Genomic DNA, 18663 nt, shown 5'->3' on the forward strand with positions numbered 1-18663 from the left:
TCCCTTGAAGACTGCCTATGCTGACTATCCTATTCCTCCTCAATCTTTATGATGCTAGCTTCCAACAATATTTTTGATTTAGGGCACCACCACCACCACCCAAGGCCCAATTTTTCTGCCCCTGTTTAATAGGGGCATGTAATTTAAATTTTTGACATAATATTTCACAGCAGGGCCCATTCCTGTGCCCAACAAGAGTATCTGTGAGGGGTTATAGTGTTGTGGCACCACCACCCAATACCAAATTTCTGCCCCTGTTTAAGAGGGGCATGTATTTACAATTTTTGATATAATGTTTCACAGCAAGGCCCATTCCTGCTCCCAACAAGAGAACTTGGGGAGGTTACAGTGTTTTGGTACCACCAACACCCAAGTTTTTCTGCAGATTATATAGGGCAGGCCATATAGTATATATAGTATATATACTGGTGTTCAGAGTATATAGTGCCTGGGGGCCTGAGGGACATTTAAAAAAAAATTGGTGTGGGGTTCCCCTTAATATCCATACCAGACCTGAGGGGCATGGTATGGATTTTGTGGGCAACATACATGCCTTTTTTTGGTATTTTTATCTATATTCCCGAGATCCAACAATACATTACAGGCACAAGCAGTTTAATTACATTTTTCCTTTTAGAAATGTAATTTTTCTGTGGTACTGTTATAAACATTGTTTTTGATGTGCATTGCCCTTCCATGCGCTCCTTACTGCAAATGCTAGTTATAGGTTGGGGTGGTTGCCATTTGTTTGCAAAGGTTGTGAACTGTTATGGGCACGCACATGATACCATCAGTTGCCATTGTGCTCTTGCTGGGTTTCCTGTGCAACCCTATGTCTTTAGGACTTGTTCACACCATATGTGCGTGAAAACTTATGGAAATTGATGGGAAAACCATGCAGATTTCACTTGCAGAGACATCCATTTCAGTTTTTATGCATGTTGACATCAGTTTTCATGTTCATCAGTTATGTGCTCTATTCACACCAATGTTGATGTCTGCATACACGTTGCAGATTTCTGCACAGAAAAAATCTGCAGTGTGGTGTGAACAGGGAACAAAGAGAACCGTTGTTTTTTTTTTTGGGCCCTTGCAGAACGCTTGGCGAAAAACTGATGTCTCTGCACCATGATGTGAATGAGGCCTTAAAGGGGTTGTAAACGCTCGTGTTTTTTCACCTTAATAAATCCTATGCATTAAGGTGAAAAAACACCTGCCAATGACTGGCCCCCCAGCCCCCCCATTTTACTCACCCGAGCCCTGGAATTTCACATGCTGGAGACGCGCTCTTCCTCTGCCCGGGGTTCTCGGCTCTTGATTGGATAGATTGATAGCAGCGCAGTCATTGGCTCCCGCTGCTCTCAATCAAATCCAATGACACCGGCGCCGGGGGGGCAGGGCCGAGTCTGGCATTCGTGCCTATGGACGCAAATGCTGGACTCGGGAGTGCACCCGTAAGGTAACCCCCCCCCCCCCGGAAGAGCGAGCTACACAGTATGTATGATATTTTTGTAAAGGCTAGTTTTTTATTTATTTTTAAATACCAATCACTTTAAGGAGGTGTGAACTCCTTGCAAGCAAGCCTGCTTTTAATCTATCCTACTACTATGTATGTGCTCCAATTTGGGGCGACTCAAAACAATAGAGTTAGGACTGCAGTAAATTGGGGTTCCTTAACATGACCACTGCAGCTTACACATATGTGTGCGACTAAACCCCTTGTTTTTAACTTGAACTGTTAGACTGGGACAATTCAGTTTTGTCATAAGCTAGCTGGTTAGTGAGCTGGGAATTGTTGTTTGTTTTTGATGTGCATTTCTATAACTCCCAGTATTTATTGGCCTCTGGGATTTCATGTTTTGAATTTGAACAGATATGTCGTTCATCGCCCAGGAATAAAGGCACAATCTATATTATCTTTAATCATTGTAATGGGCTGGGCCTTCCTGCTAAATCCTCCTGGATGATTCTTTGGGAAGCTGAGACTGGCCAAGAGTTTCCCTCAGGCCGCGTACACACGGGCGGACTGTTCGCCCAACCTTGTTCGTCAAACAGTTTGACAAACAGTCCGCTCAAAATTAGCATGAGCGGACTTGACCACACACGATGAACGAACAGTCCGCTGAAACCGTGCGCGATGACGTGAACGGCACGTACGACGGGACTAGAAAAACGACGTCCTATACACTGCAATGCAATCTTCGGCCGTGTAAATCCTTTCTGAGCATGCGCGGAACTTAGTTTGACGAACAAGCCTACACACGAGCGGACCGTCCGCTCAAACCAAGTTTCAGCGGACAAAACCAAGTTTCAGCGGACAAAACCAAGTTTCAGCGGACTGTCTTACGGAAATTCCGAAAAACTTTGTTCGTCAGACTGTCCGCTGAAACTGTCCGCTGAAGCCCACACACGAGCGGACTGTCCGCTGAAACACTGTTCAGCGGACAAAGTTGGGCGAACAGTCCGCCCGTGTGTATGCGGCCTCAGATTATTGGATGGATATGCTCTCTAATATACATAAATGTACATGATCTACAGCAGTCAAAGAGATGGTTATTAACCACATCTGATGGAGGCTCTTTACCATGTGATCAGCAGTGTCCAATCATGGCTGAGAGAGAGAGAGGGAGAGAGAGAGTCATTTATCGGCTTTTCCTCATTCGCTTCTGACATGCACAAGTAGAGGAGAGCGGAATGGCAGCTCTCTTGAGAGGGGGGTCTGTGCTTATTGTTTATCAGTGCAGCCCCCCCCATGGATGCCCACCCAGGACCAACATAGATGCTGCCAGGACCACCAGGGATGCCCACAAAGGACGCCCACCAGGTAGGCCATGCTGGACCACCAGGGATATGCCAATCAGTGCCCAGGCAGATGCCAATCAGTTCCCAGGCAGATGCCAATCAGTGGCCATCAGCAATGCCTGCCAGTGCCACCCATCAGTGCCCATCAGTGCTGCCTATGAGTGCCCATCAGTGCCCACCAGTGCCACCTATGAGTGCCCATCAGTGCTGCCTATCAATGCCCACCAGTGCTGCATATCAGTGCCACCTATCAGTGCCTAACAGTGCCACCTCATTGGTGCCACCTCATCGGTGCCCATCAGTGCAACCTCATCAGTGCCCACCAGAGAAGGAGAAAACTTACCTTTTTACAAAATTTGATAACAGAAACAAAGAAAACATATTTTTTTTCAAAATGTGCAGTCTTATTTTTTTTTGTTTATCAAAAAATAAAAAATGCAGAGGTGATCAAATGACACCAAAATAAAGCTCTATTTGTGGGAACAAAATGATAATAATTTTGTTTGGATACAGTGTAGCATGACCGCACAATTGTCATTTAAAAAGTGACATCGCTGAATGCCGAAAATTGGCTTGGGCAGGAAGGGGGGAAGTGGCAGGTATTGAAGTGGTTAAACTTCATACCAGATGGTACTATACTCCAGCTAGGTTACATATGTTCTTCCCATTGGTGCTGGAAGCCTGCTTTAAGGGCTGTCCAGATAGGAGAATGCTTTTTTTTCACATATTTTGGAGCTGTAAGGAGCTTAGGCCACTTTGACAAAGGGATTCCACTAAGGTAGCTCACATCACAGGAATCCAACTTACACTGCTTATTCTTTTTAATGTTACCAGATGTATCACTGCTGTGCCAAAGATTAGTTCATACTTCATTTAATGCTATTCACTGGGCTATAGCCTGGAATTGGCACTCCCCTACTGTTGTCTCATCTCAAGTGTTACAAAGAATGGGTGCCATAAACCTTGTGGAAAGAATTCACCGTACCATCATGGATACCATGCATATCTTTGAATGCAAATGGGAATCTTGGTCATCTTATTAAAGTGCTTGTACTTTTTGTAGTTGACTGTGATATGAATTTCGGTGAGATAATGTACCCTTTCATTTTCTATCCTGGATACCTTGTAACCTTTTACTGTATGAGGTCTAATTGGGACATTTTCTCTATTTTATATATTTGTTTCTATATCCCCATTGGGATGTGGTTTCTTGTTTTCTCTACAATTTATGACTTACAGATGGAGAACTATGATACCACTTGACTAGGCTTTTATGTACTATACAAGGAATTATTCTTTTTGCTCTATATTTGAGTGTAATTGCATCATATGCTCCAATAAAAAGGAACATCCTGCATATTTACAGTCATCTAAATTTATTTTTGTTTACCAAGTGAACTTTCAGTATTCAGTGATATCTACTATGTTCACTGGCCCACATAATGATATATTTACCTGTGTGTCATGACACCATAAATATGCCATTTAATCTATGTGATATTTACATCTTTTAACAACTCAACAATGATCCTATAAGATATAATATTAATCATGTTGCACTACAATCGTTTAAATAAAGGAGAAGTGTGGGATTAAAAAAAAAAAACAACACACACACACATACTCACCTTCATGCTGCAGCATTGATGTGATGCTGTTCTATCGGCTTTAACACTGAGAAGTGATCAATCACTTCACCACGGATCGCTCAGTTCTCGATCAGTCAAAGCTCTCTTTTCTGCTCCACTAGCGCTCATGGGAGTGTCAGGCTGGACAGAGGTAGGAGCAGTTGGCTCCAGCTCTCAGCGGTGAGCTGAGAGGCTGAGCAAGCTCCCCATTAGGCATCTAGGTGGATCTGACAATGTTATCAGGATCCTTGCAGAGCCTGGGGTGGCTTCGCCAAGTTCTCTGATAATCAATATAGTCTTATTTTTGCTGACCCTGGGTCACAGGAGAGCCAAAATAAGTGTACTTCTGTGACCCACAAAAGAAGTATGGTCAAAAAGCTTTGGTTATACTTCCCTTTTAAGCATTCAACTTAAATGATACAATCAGAAGATATATACAGACCCTCACTTCTAGCAAAGGGCACAAAAAAGAACTTAGTTTCTGCATATCGGTATTGGAGCAAAGTCATACAAATGATATCTTTTTGCCTCTTTAAGCCAAATGAATATCTAGAACCACTAGTACAGATATATCGTGTTTAGCACAGATGAAGCTATCAATTTATAAGAGACAGTATTATCAACTTTTATAAAGCTATTTAAGAGTCCAGGAGAACAGTACAACCACTATTGTCACTGTGAGGCAGTACAATAGGAGCAACAAATCCCAATTCTAAAGTGCTGTGTGTCGCAGCATTGTCTTCTTATAACAGATGGTATATACACATCCTCATTTCTGGCGCAAAGCCCAAAAACAATGGCTAAAAGAGGCAAAAAAATAATACTTTGAATGACTCTGCCCATCTACCCATAAACAGTGACTGAAAGACTCTGAAGTTGGGTTTAAGTTTGTTTCTAACATTGGCAGATTGCTAAGATCTGTTCTCAAAACATAGTGCATGTGTTGTGAACTTTAAAGTGATTGTAAAGCCTTGTTTTTTTCTTTTCATTAAAAATAACAAACATGTTATACTTACTTGCTCTGTTGCAGTTGTTGGATTTGTACATAGCAGCCCAGATCCTCCTCTTCTCGGGTCCCTCTTCGGTGCTCCTGGCCTCTCCCTTCTGTTGAGTGCCTCCACAGCAAGCAGCTTGCTATGGGGCACCCAAGCCGAGCCACAACTCCTTGTGTCCATACAGACACTGAGCAGTGGCCAGCCCCCACCCCCTCTCTCTCTCCTGATTGGCTGATTGACTTTGATTGACAGCTTCTGTGTCTCAGCCAATCAGGAGGCAGAGCCTCGGACTACCGAGACACTCATGGACATCACTGGACAGAGATGGGGCTCAGGTAAGTATTAAAGGGTGCTGAGGAGGCTGCTGCACACAGCAGCCTTTTTATCCTAATGCATAAAATGCATTAAGATAAAAAAAAAAAAGTTTGACTTTACAACTCCTTTAACAATTCATTTCTACACAATACTTATAGGTGCAAAGATAAATTAGGGCTTGTTTTAAAGGGCTTTTCCTGCTTGTATAGAATCTTTAAATATTTTTAAATCTTTAGTGTGTATGTTTTGGTGCATAGATCACAGGTTCACTTTAAGTATAAGAAACAAAAGGATTAGTAAAATCCACCACTCATCATTTGACTACCGTATATTAGACATAGCCAGGCTTTTACTACAATACTGAAAGGCATGAAATGATATATGTTAAAAGTCTTTCATACTAGCATTTATTACGTGTATATGGTTCTAGCAAAGCTGCCTGGAAGGAAAATGTCAGAAAGATGTTAGTAATGTTCTGATCGCTGTATATATGTTTTTCTTTGTTATATTTTCCACAGACATACACATTGACTTACATGCATGCCCTATAACAATGCATTTAATGTACATATGCTTAACAGACATCTTTATCTAAAACAATATATTGACATAATACTTCTGCTTGGATGAATGTCTTTTTGAATTCCAAGTTGTGCTTCCAAGACTGTCTGCTGAGATTGGAGGATACTTGCAGACATTTTGATAGCCAGAGGTCCACGGCAGGGCAACAATCACCTTTTTACTTAGAATAATTTAATGGGCAAAGTCATAATTGGCATGCTCAGCTGTCACATGATATGTTTGCATTCATAGTATTATGGGCTGCGCAAATCAAATGCTATATGTGATCCTGCTATATCTTTTATTTTTCTTACCTGCTTTGATCATTTTGATTTTGGAGGTAGAAATTGGCATTATTTACTAAATAGCTAAACAGACGACAATACAATGATTTTGCAAGTAGGTCCCGATAGAATTCTGCAGTTTCCACAGAATGTCTACGTGTAATCATATCTCCTGTATATTGGACAAAGAAGTACAATTCATTGATATATCCATACTACTATCATTTGAGATATACATTCATGTGCTACTCATTTCATCCTTTTTATTGATACAGTCCAGTCTCATGTATGCTCTATTATTAGTACCACAATTTAGCCTCCCTGGCGGCATGATTATTTCCGATTTTTGGTGTTGAAAGCGGTACAATTATTTTGCGTGGAAATTTGTCATTTTATATTGTAGGCCTGTAATTCTTAGGAATAACTCACTTAAATCTGTCCAAACCAGAGTCTAGTAGACATCCCGGGTATGATAAAGTTTGAAAAATGTATCATAAATGATAATATAATAAATAACTATAAATAATTATAACAAATAATAATATAATAATAATACAAATGATTCAATAATGTAATCAAATCAAAAACACTGAAATTTGCTCAGTTGCAGAATTGTCGCTGTCATTAGATTTAGTGTTTGATGACGGATTTCCTCACAAATCGCTATCGCTCAATTCTGCAAGTGTTTCTAATTTATTATCACTGCTTTCTAGCTGGTCTAAAACCACTTTTGACATAAAGGGACACTTTTTGGTTGCTATGGGCAATCTCCAACTTCCAGGTAGAAAAAACAGTATTTATAATATAAAAGCCAATGCAGGGCACTGGACAGACCACTAGGGACAAAAGGGATTTGTAATTTTTTTTATACAGTACTGTAATCTGTAAAATTACAGTGTACTGTATATGTACTGTGTTTTTACTTTTTGGAATTTGGCGCCGTTCTCTGCCCCCGTGCGTCGAAAAGCTCGCAGGGAACGGAGCCCGGTGGCACTTGGCACTGTGTGAATCGAGCGAGGAGACAGCTCGCACACACAGTGGGGAGACATTGCAGGATCCAGGGGACAAGGTAAGCAACTTTCCCTGTATCCTGTGATGCGATCCCGAGTCTGGCTCGGGGGTTACCGCTAATGTTACTGAAATTCCACCCTGAGCCAGACTCGGGAATACCGCCAGGGAGGTTAAAACAGGGAACATTTTAGGCATTCCTACCAATTGATACTGCAAAACCATTTGAGTCTACACATTAATACATTTAAATTCCTCTTATTGTAGCTTAATTTTTTTCTATGGTAGCAAAACAATATTATAAAGATACAAATATATAGTATTTACATGTATTACAATTACATTGTATATACAGTGAAAATATATATATTTTAGAATTTGAATGATTAGTTAAAATCTCTGTTAGAGTTATATTTTTTTCTCTACCAAGAGTGCCCTATTGATGAGATTTCCCTCCACTTCCTGTCCTGTAGAAACAAAAAAAACCTAAACTCTGAGGTCCACCCTAAAGTGGAAGCTCCGCTTATCTGCCTCCCCCCCCCGTGCCACATTTGACACCCTTTCGGGGAGAGGGGGGTGTGGGCACTTGTTTTTGACAGGTTTTTGAAGTCCCCACTTCCATCAGATCTTGCCATGGCGAGGTACGTCAGAAGTCCAGCCCCCTCCTCCTCCCTCCCTCCTTCCTTCTCCTTCCCCCACCACCGGGCCAGTAAGAGAATGCAGCGCGCTCTGCACATGCACATTAGGGAACCGGCTGTGCTGGTTTCACTTACCGGCTATGGCGGTGGCAGCACCTGGGAGCCGATGGAAACATCGGCTGGGGTGCCCACATCGCTGGACTCCAGCACAGGTAAGTGTCTTATTACTAAAGGTCAGTAGCTACAGAATGTGTAGCTGCTGACTTTACATTTTTTGTTGACGGGGGGGGGCACCACTTTTGTCCATGGAACAAGTGCCCCTATTAGAATCTGTCCAGTGATTCCCTGCTGGGCAGAGCAGGTGGATGACAGGTCTGGAGCTGTTCAGTTTCTGCAGAGTGGAGAAAGACAGACCCTGCTCTACTCTATGGGCAGCCGGGAGTAAATGGACTGTCTATTTACACTCAACTACCCTCCGATCTGATCCACCTAGACAGAAGGTGGACAGATCCCCTTCCACTTTTTGTTCTTTTAGAGGACCGGATTGGAATGGAGGTAGACGAGTGTGAATTAACTTAAGTCCTTTACACCCACCACTCCATAGGAGTGAAGGAACTGTCTGATCAGGTTTGCCTAAAAAATTGACATGTGAACCTGATTGGATCCTTTGTGTGAAAAGGGTCTTAATGAACATGTTTCCTGTAAATTACTAACAGATTAACATTAGATAATGCATCTCCTTAATAAATAGCAAATATCCACTAGTCAAAACATGTACAGTGGAACCTTGGATTACGAGCATAATCCGTTTCAGGAGAATGCATGTAATCCAAAACACTTGCATATCAAAGCAAATTTCCTCATAGAAGTCAATGGAAACTAAGATAATTCTTTCCACATTGACTTCTATTGCATGCAATACCACATGTGGCCAGAGGTGGGGGGTGCCGGGGAAACTCGGAAACACTCAGAGATCGCTCTGATGCACTCAGAAACCCTCGGAAAGGCTCGGGAGCTGAGTATTTATGAGTATTTCCTCGTGTTTCTGAGTATTTCTGATTGGTTCAGAGTGTCACCAGTGCCCCTGCACCTCTGGCCAAATGCAGTACTATACACCGCAGAGGCTTGAATCCTGCTAGTTTTGCTAGACAACACTCACAAACCGAATCAGGATTTAAAAAAAATAATAGCTTGTATTGAGAAACACTCGTTACTCGTGTTACTCGCAATCTGAGGTTCCACTTTGCATATAGCAGGAAATACATCCTATAGCTGTATACCAGAAATTCACACTTTGCAGATATTTATGTACAATATATATATATATATATATATATATATATATATATATATATATATATATATATATATATATATATATATATATACACACACACACACGCATATGCTGTTGATAATACATGAGATTTTCGTTTACAGCTAAGAGGCTGGATTCATCATGCAAAGTAACCAAGTACAACCACACTTCTGTTATTATACATACATAGATTCCAAGATTACTACTGGCTACTTACCTTTAAAGTATTGCACATCTGTTGTTAAGGCAGTAGATAGCTCATCTGGTAATAACTGCAGCATTCCTGCCACTGAAATGAAATAGGATAAAAACACAATTACCTAATATTTGTTCTGCCTAGTTGTAACGATATCACACAATTTTCTATACATGTATCACATATGTTTAATCAACGGTAATGCAAAATTCTATAACAGATCCCTAGTGGAGATGTAAACACACCATCTCAAAGCTATAACTCGACTGATATTGATATATAGTACTGTATGTGTACTATAGTGCCAAGACATACATTTACACAACCACATTGTAAGACATTTCAATGCCCAATTTGCAATAAAAATATTCAAAGGCAATATGTGGCACTGTGAAATTATCAATTTTCCACATGCAGAAAAAAAAAAAAAAAACAGTGTGACGCGTTGCAGTGCCATTCATTCGGCACTCTACACACTTTACACAACACACTAATGTGCATGAAAAAAAAAAGTTGCAATTTTGGTTTAAGTGTTTAAGCTTTGGCAATTCATAATAAATGATCTGTCTAACACAAGGCACATTAAAAGCACAATAGTAAATGTTAAATATAAGTGTGCTACCTCAATGCACTGGTGTGAACGACCCTTAAAGCAGTACTAAACCCAAAATCAAAAATGTAGTATATTTCAGTTTACTAATTCCTAAATGTGGTGACTGCACATTTACAATAGCATTTTTTTTCTTCTTGTGGGATAATGATTTTACATACCTGAATAAAAGCTGATCATTGTAAGCTGCTCTTTTTTTCAGTACAGCTCAAAAATAACAAACTTACTGGCTGGATCACCAGGTGAAATTAACAGAAAAAGCCCCCAAAAAAGAGAAAAACTTATTGCAAACACCACATTTAAGAATTGGTAAGCTTCATTATTTATTATTATTTCATTTTTTTTGTGGGGTTTAACACCAATCTAAAATCAAGAAAAGGAGTCAGATGATAGTATAGTAATCACCCCGAGGACATGGGAAGAAGATACCTTCAACATAGACCTAAGTGAGAGCTGCAGGTTCTTTTATAAAAGATGTACAGGTAACATTTAGCAATTTAATCTGGAAAATAAATTGGAGCCTGCTTAATAGCAAATAAAGTTTGGGCACAGGCACTAAATCATTTTTAACCTTTAAATTCTGATTCCCCCAGACATCCTTGGTGTAAATAATTTGATAAAACCGTATTTTAATAGATAGTTCATTTAAAACTGTCTGCTTTTGGCCCAAGTGACAGTGTGTTATTAACCAGGTCTGAAAAACAGGTAGAAAGTACTCTTCTACAGCATAGGAATAAAATATGTGGATTTTCAGCACCAAATTATCCCATTATAGGCACCAGGGTGGCATACAACAGCAGTGCAAATACTAGACGCTTTCCAGGTCAAGATAGATGAGTACATAAAAATATAATCAGAAATAAATTGAAACAAGAGCTTAGTAAACGAGTTTGGGAAATAAAAAAAGCTTTAATAGTGGAGGTTTTGTGTCTAATAATAAAACAAAAAATAATAAAACAAATACCACAATTTAAATAAATGTTCTGAACACAAAATACATTTGAACAATAAAATACAGTATGTATTACGGTGAAGCATAAAAACATACAGAGGGGCGCATGTGCGGCTTTCGGTCATGGCGAAAGTGTAAAAGCTGAGCTCCAGATCCCATCTGCTCTCCAGGCCCCCGCACTGCTTCTAACCTACTCCATTCACCACTGGGGTAAGCACAAATACTCCTTGTATGCTTTCAGAACCCCTATGGGTAACATTGGCCAGCAAAAACACTGCTACAGGCCGCTGCTGGACCCACGCTATCAAACTGCGATGGACAGATACCTCACTAGGCCGCAAACTCCATTTTTGCCTACGCTCGCAGACCCATTCGCCACTATTGATCCCTCGCTGGGGACCGATGATGCGGACAATGGCGCATCCCTCACACAAGACACCCCTGCAATGTCCCTCCGAGCTAATCAGACTGTTTTAACCCCCGAATTACTGGACGAGAAACTTCAGGCTCTTCTCCATCAATTGACATGCAACATTGCTGCAGAGGTGGGTGAACTATCACAAGAATTATGGGGGAAATTGCCCAGAACGAGCAGAGGCTTTAGAGACTAAGTTTGATAATCTCATCCAATATGTACAGGAACTGGAGGAAGAATCCTCTTCATTGAAACACCCTGTGTCCCAGCTACAACTACAACAGCAGGACCTGGAGAAAAGGGAGAGACATCAAAATCTGCGTTTTCGTGGCATACCAGGGAATGTGGGTGATAATACTAATACTTCTACCTGCTGGGCCTTTTTAATACACTGGCCCCAAAAATTGCTAATATTGATTGGAGACTGGATAGGGCCTATAGATTCCTGGGCCCCAAACCACCCTCTGGAGCTAGGCCTAGAGATGTCAAAGTCTGCTACCCTTTTAATGACAGCAAGGAGACTCAGACCCTCGCTACATGCAATAAATCATCCACTGAGTTAAAGGGGGAAAAAATCCAGATATACAATGATCTCTCTCCTATTTCTCTTGCTAAACTGAGAAATTTTCATCCAATCACCTCCCACTTGCAAAACCATCACATTCAATATTTCTGGGGCTTTCTGTTTTCCCTGATTGTCCCCCGCGATGGTTCTCAACACTGCCTTTGCAGTGTTGAAGGAGAAGCATTAATAAAAATCTTGGGACTACCTCCTCTACCCGAAGATTATCTGCTCCCACCTACTGTTCCATCTGGTCATCCAGCTCCTACTACGCCTAACCGGATCTGGACCCCTGTTCAAAGTAAACAAAAGAAATCCTTCTCCACTCCTTAATGCTCTCAAACAACCAGATGTCCTCCTAGACATGATGAAAGTTGTAGATGGCTTCAAGTTTACTCACTCTTATGGCGCAGTTATACAAAAACCTGGTAAGGACCCCTCTATACCTGACAACTACAGACCTATAGCCCTATTAAATTCTGACTATAAGATATTTACTAAAATCCTGTCATCTAGGCTATCCAAATTTATATCCAACCTCATTAATAAGGATCAAGTTGGTTTTGTGCCGTCCAGACACAATCTGGGAATAACACAAGGCACAATATAGATCTGATTGACCTATTGAACAAATTCCCTCACCCGGGGATTAGATTAAGTTTAGATGCCCAAAAGGCATATGATTGATTAAGCTGTCCCTACATGTTTTCTATGCTTATAAGATTTGGGTTCAAGGGTCCCTTCATTAAAGCTTTACAGGCTTTCAATTCTCAAACATCTCCTTGTTTTCCCATGTCAAATGGTACCAGTCAGGGATGCCCTCTGTCCTCCCTCCTTTTCTTCCTCTGCCTGGAGCCTTTGGCAGAAGCAATCCGAAGTCACCCTAATGACTAGGGTGACTTCGGATTGGAGGTATTGATGAGACAGCGGGAGTACAAGTTATCCCTCTTCGCTGATGACATTCTTTTGACACTGATGAATCCTATCATATCACTCCCTTACCTGCATGCTCTTCTACATTTCTTTGGGTCCATATCAGGCTATAAAATTAACACTGCTAAAATTGAAGCCCTCCCCTACACATATCAGCAGATTCATTAGAGCAACTTAAAAGTATGTACCCTTATAAATGGTGCCCTCAGTCTCTTAAAGACCTAGTTATTTAACTCACTTCCTCATACTTTAGCATTTACTCAGCTAACTATCTGTCCTTATTTCAGGGCATCTATCAATATCTCCACTAATGGGCTACATACCCTGTCACCATGTTAGGTAGAATTAATGAAATGAAAATGTCAGTGTTACCAAGTTTGCTATATTTCTTTGAAACTGTACTGGTTGCTGTACCTATTAGTCAGTTTAAAGCTCTTCACAGAGGTTTTTTGAACTTCATATGGAATAACAAGACACATTGTATTGCCAGCTCGATGGTCTTCTCTCTAAAAACTCTGGGTCTAGGAGCACCTGATGTCATTAAGTATTATTATGCCTCCCAACTCCGGGCTGTCGTTTCCTGGTCCTGTCAGATGGCTCCAAATCGGTGGCCAGAGATTGAGCGAGGTGCTCTCTATCTGGAACACCCATGTTCCTTGGTTTGGTCCCGTTCTCTACTAATTGACCCCATATTAAAGCACATGTGTCTGGCACCAATGCTATTCACCGTGTCCATATCGTGTAAATGTGTTCTGAAGTACTCTCTCTCCTTACCATGTCCTCCTCTATCTAATGTATTGTTAAATCCAGTCCTACCAGATAGTTTGTCCTTTGGACACCTGTTGCCACGGATGCAGACCCCTCTCTTCCAATTACAAAATCTGGTAAATCCAGTCACTCGCAAACTACATACTTCTGCGACACTGGAGGAAAAGTTCTCTATCACTCAAAGCTTATTCTGCTTTTACCTACCGGTCAGACATTCTTTTTTTCACTGTCCCCATCTCGCACCCTAGATGTACCTACCCTTTTTGAATACTTATGCGCTGAGGGTCCACACCAACTACATTTAATTTCCACAATATATCTTATACTACACGCCAATGTACTAGATGACACCCATTTACTAGATGATACCCATTTATACATGTGTAAATGGAATGTACTATTGGGGTGTTCTATTCCATTGCAAATATGGGCAAAAATCTGGTCATCAACTTTTAAATCCTCAATGTGTGGTGCAGAGAGACAGCTGTGAAGATCCTAATGTTTTGGTACGGGGCCCCAGAGCTTATTCATAGATCATACCCTTTCAGCTAAGTGTTGGAGGTGTGGGATGGAGACTCGCACTTGCATATTTTTTGGACTTGTTCTCTTCTTTGGGCATTCTGGTTAGAGATAATGCAAACACTTCAGTGTGTGGCAGGCTTACCACTCCCCTTAGACCCTATCCATTATTTCCCAATTACAATTTTTGCAACTTGTAGTAGAGATCAGATGGATAGAATACGTTACAGCCACTATTCATGAAACGGTTTCCCAGTTTAACAAAATGTGGGAGCCCTGGGATCAATCTGACTATGGGGATCACATAGATTGACCACATTACTGGAGTCTACTGTCTTGTTGTGGATCGTTTATGCTTTTATTTATTATGCTCTCCTGGAGGTCCCTCTATTATAAGACGACGTTCTAATATATATGCCCTATACTGTGTACTTCTGCCTTTATTAATCTTTAATATCATTAATTTCAAAGTACGTTTGAAATGTTCTGATAATGTTTTACGGCTATCTGTTCTCATACCATGATATTTTGTGATGTATGTTATATACGATGCTGTATATCTGTTTTTCTTTTTCCTTCTAAACTAATAAAAATACACTTATAAAAAAAAGAAAAGCATACAGTATATTCTGGCTGAGATCCCTGCTATGTATATCAGTACAATATGATCACCATCTAGTGGACAATATCATGCATTACATCACTTACTGACCTTGTTCCAGAAGCTGCAGGTCAGACACAAAGGCTGTTTCTGCATCCGTTAGAGCTGTAAATCGGATGTCCCCAATGTGCAGAATAGCTGACAGAATCATGAATATATTCTCCACTTCCTAAACAAAAACAGATATATATGTATATATAATTTATCATCATACATTGTATAATCTTTAACTCGCTCATTGTTTTGGGTTTGCATTAGCGAGGCTAATGTCAGCTGAATGGATGTGTAGTGAACAGAAAAAGTGGCCGCATTCTGATGACACCAGTATTAACAAAGCTTTACTGTTCTGGATAAGATCACAAAAGATTCCCCTAGACCCTGCTCACACTAATGCATTTCAATCAAAAAGGGCTTAATTGTAGAGATAAGGGAAAAAAAACTATTTATGCAGCACTCATTATTCAAAAATGACCTCAATTCACTAGTCAATAAATAAAAACATGGGCTACAAAAAATGAAGCCACAAAAAAAAAACCTAATACAGATCTGATAGGGATGGGAGGAGAAGAAAAGGGAAGGAGCTTATTCATAGTAGTGGGTTACTGCCTATTCAAAATGCATCCCTCTAGTGTCTAACATGATCCAGTAAACCTCCTTTAAGATCAACATAGAAGAACAATCCCAACCTGCTTTGCTTTGTGTTTCCTACCTGTTTAGCCCTTGCTTTTCCACCATACTAGTGTGTATGTGAGAATTAGCCCCCTTTGCCAGTATAAATAATATATGTTGAGTTGGTGGCCATGAAACGAGATACTCCCCCATTTAAATGGGATCTGCAGTTAGTGACAGCTAATGGCATTATAAAGCTGACTGTTGCATGTTCAGACCTGTAATCTCTGATGTTTTTCAGTATTGGCAGTTATGTGATGTTATGTGACTGAATGTAGAGAGATGCAGTGAATGTCAATGCTGGAAAAATGCAAAACTATGAAGTGTGCTGGGCTCATTTGTTAAAGGAAGCTGGATAATGAATATTTGTGAAGACAGTGCATTATTTTATTTACTATTTTTTTTAGACTAGTCCAAATCATAGGTGTGCGCAGCCTATTGCATTAGGCCGTGCACCCCAAAGCTCAAACACACACGCCTTCCACTGTAGCCCCAGCTGCACTGGACACTGCATGAATGGGAAGTGCTCTGTGCTGAGCGGCTTCCTGTTCATTCATAAACTGAAGCATAATAAACACGTTCAGCTCTGGCTCACTAAAACCTCTGGCTCTTAACCCTTGATTTTGGTTAAAGAATATTACTTTTTATGCTATGTTCCTGATCCCAGCCTCACTGATCTAATGAAGTAGTTACCAGATTGACAGGTTTTCTTGAAAGAAAATATATGGATATCCACCACCTTTCCTGTTATCTCCCACCTCTCTGTATCCAAACTGGCATGTCACTAATGGGCAAAATGACATATTATCTTTAAGGATTATTCTCCCTACTATCTCCAGTGCCCATCCACCGGTGTATACCCAGTGTATGCCAAGACTACACTCCCAGTGCTGAACAGGAAGAGAACATTTCTAACACGATGTGCACTTTCTAAAGATTATATCAAGCTGAAGACAGCAGGTATGCATGTAAAATTTATGTACCGATATTTGTTTCATCCCTGTGTATCATCTAAGGGTGTTCACTTCACTGGGTATATGTGGGGGTTTATGGCCACTTGAAGGCTAGAGATAATTAAAGCAGTAGGATTGCCAGTTCATCACTTTTTGATTCCCCTGACCTGCAGAGATTTATTGGATTTAGGAATACAGGAATAGTGATTTGAAGTTGATTGGATTGGACACATTTCTGTTTAGGAGAATCAAAAATAAGCACAATGTACAGATTCACCTTTTAGTTTGATTTGGTTTTCAATCGTTATTTAAGAGACTGTATTTTTATTTATCTGCTTAGTGTAATATTGAAAGATGTAATATTAGAAAGAATACATGAGGGTTATGCAAACAATGATCAAAAGTTGAGCCAGCATAAAACACTATTACTCAAGAAATACATATTACAAATGTTAACAGAACTTAGTATACTGCCTTCTCTTGAGTTTTATTTGCCTTTAAGTAATAGAAAAAAATATTACTATTAATATATCATTAAATTATTTAACAAAAAATGTGTCAACACGGAATGAATTCTCAAGCTTTCACACCAGCTTCAAAGTGGGCTGTGGATTCACTCACATTAAGAAATAAATTATACACTACATCCCTCTCTGAATATTTAAAGAATGTGTTGCTCCTATCAATCTATTTGTCAGATGCATTCTGAATGTTTTCAGAATGTAATTGTCATACGATTCAGCTTTCTCGTAATGAGATTATAATGTGATAGGTGTACGGAACAAAGAGATGTAAATCGTTTGGTGCTGCAGTAAAAATATACCACACATAAGTACATAAACTGGTGTTATTATTTTGGCAATATATCAAAACAGTTGACATTCGGATGCTTTATACAATAATCGCATTACAAAAAAGAAACAGTTAAATAACTCATTAAAAAAAAAAAAACATATACTGCACCTGTTGTAAAAAGCTACAAAGCCCATCCATTACAGCTGAACTAAAGTATCTTTTTAAAAGCAAAACGCTCAAAAATGTTTAAATTAAAAATGCACAGCTGTGTTATATTTTGCTTAATCCATATTTACTGTATGCTATCTATATGCCCTTAACAGATGTTGTTCCATTGCTTCAGCATAGTGAATGTTCATGAAGGTGGTGATGAAGTGTCTTAATCATTCCCGTAAGGTAAGTTTTCTGTTGTAATTACCTAAATTCTTTGCCAGAAACCAGGTGTGTAATAGGGTGGTTCCAGCCTTATATATTCAAGAATCAGTAAGAGAAAACACAGATCCACAGAATTAATAATGCATAACCAAGGAGGTGCTTGCATTGCAGATCCTTTGTTACAGATCCCTCTCCAGCAAGGAGAACAGTGAGCACCAGAGCATTACCATCACCAATTCTTACCCCAAATCCCATGAGACTGGCTTTAGGATGCAGCTGTATCTTAAAGTGGTTGTAAACCCTTACAAACCACTTTGACTTACAGGTAAGCCTAGATTAAGGCTTACCTGTAGGTCCAAGAAATATCTCCTAAACCTACACGGTTTAGGAGATATTTACTAAAAGACAGTGACAGCTGTCTACGGCGCATGCGCCATAGACAGGGGCACGCAGGTGCACTATCGCTGTTAGCAGCATGTCCTGCTAACGGCAGGACATGCTGCTAACGGCGATAGTGCGCCTGTCCTGCTAACGGCGATGTGCCGTTAGCGGCAGCTTCCGTGCACATGCGCATTAGTGATGTCATCGCTGCTCTGGCACTGTGAGTGGCCGGAGCAGCGATACCTGGAAGAAGATGGATGCTCCGGACTACAGCAGACAGCGGTGACATCGCTGGCTCCTGTGCCAGGTAACTAACACGTAATGG

At 40.4% G+C, this 18663-nt stretch overlaps 1 protein-coding gene across 3 annotated transcripts in view; it reads right to left on the minus strand.

Annotated features, from left to right (window-relative positions):
- The window catches only part of MYO16 (myosin XVI), a 555564-nt gene that overhangs the window by 183654 nt on the left and 353247 nt on the right, over nt 1-18663 (minus strand). For all 3 annotated transcript variants that reach the window (XM_077482903.1, XM_077482902.1, XM_077482901.1), the window contains exons 18-20: nt 15217-15334; nt 9767-9838; nt 6616-6757 (exon numbers count right to left, since the gene is read on the minus strand). In XM_077482903.1, coding sequence (XP_077339029.1) covers nt 6616-6757; nt 9767-9838; nt 15217-15334 — 332 coding nt within the window. The remainder of the gene's footprint in view (nt 1-6615; nt 6758-9766; nt 9839-15216; nt 15335-18663) is intronic.

The sequence above is a fragment of the Lithobates pipiens genome, unplaced genomic scaffold, assembly GCF_037356315.1.
Source record: "Lithobates pipiens isolate NorthernLeopardFrog02 unplaced genomic scaffold, aLitPip1_a1.2 Scaffold_16, whole genome shotgun sequence".
In the NCBI taxonomy this organism is placed as follows: domain Eukaryota; kingdom Metazoa; phylum Chordata; class Amphibia; order Anura; family Ranidae; genus Lithobates; species Lithobates pipiens.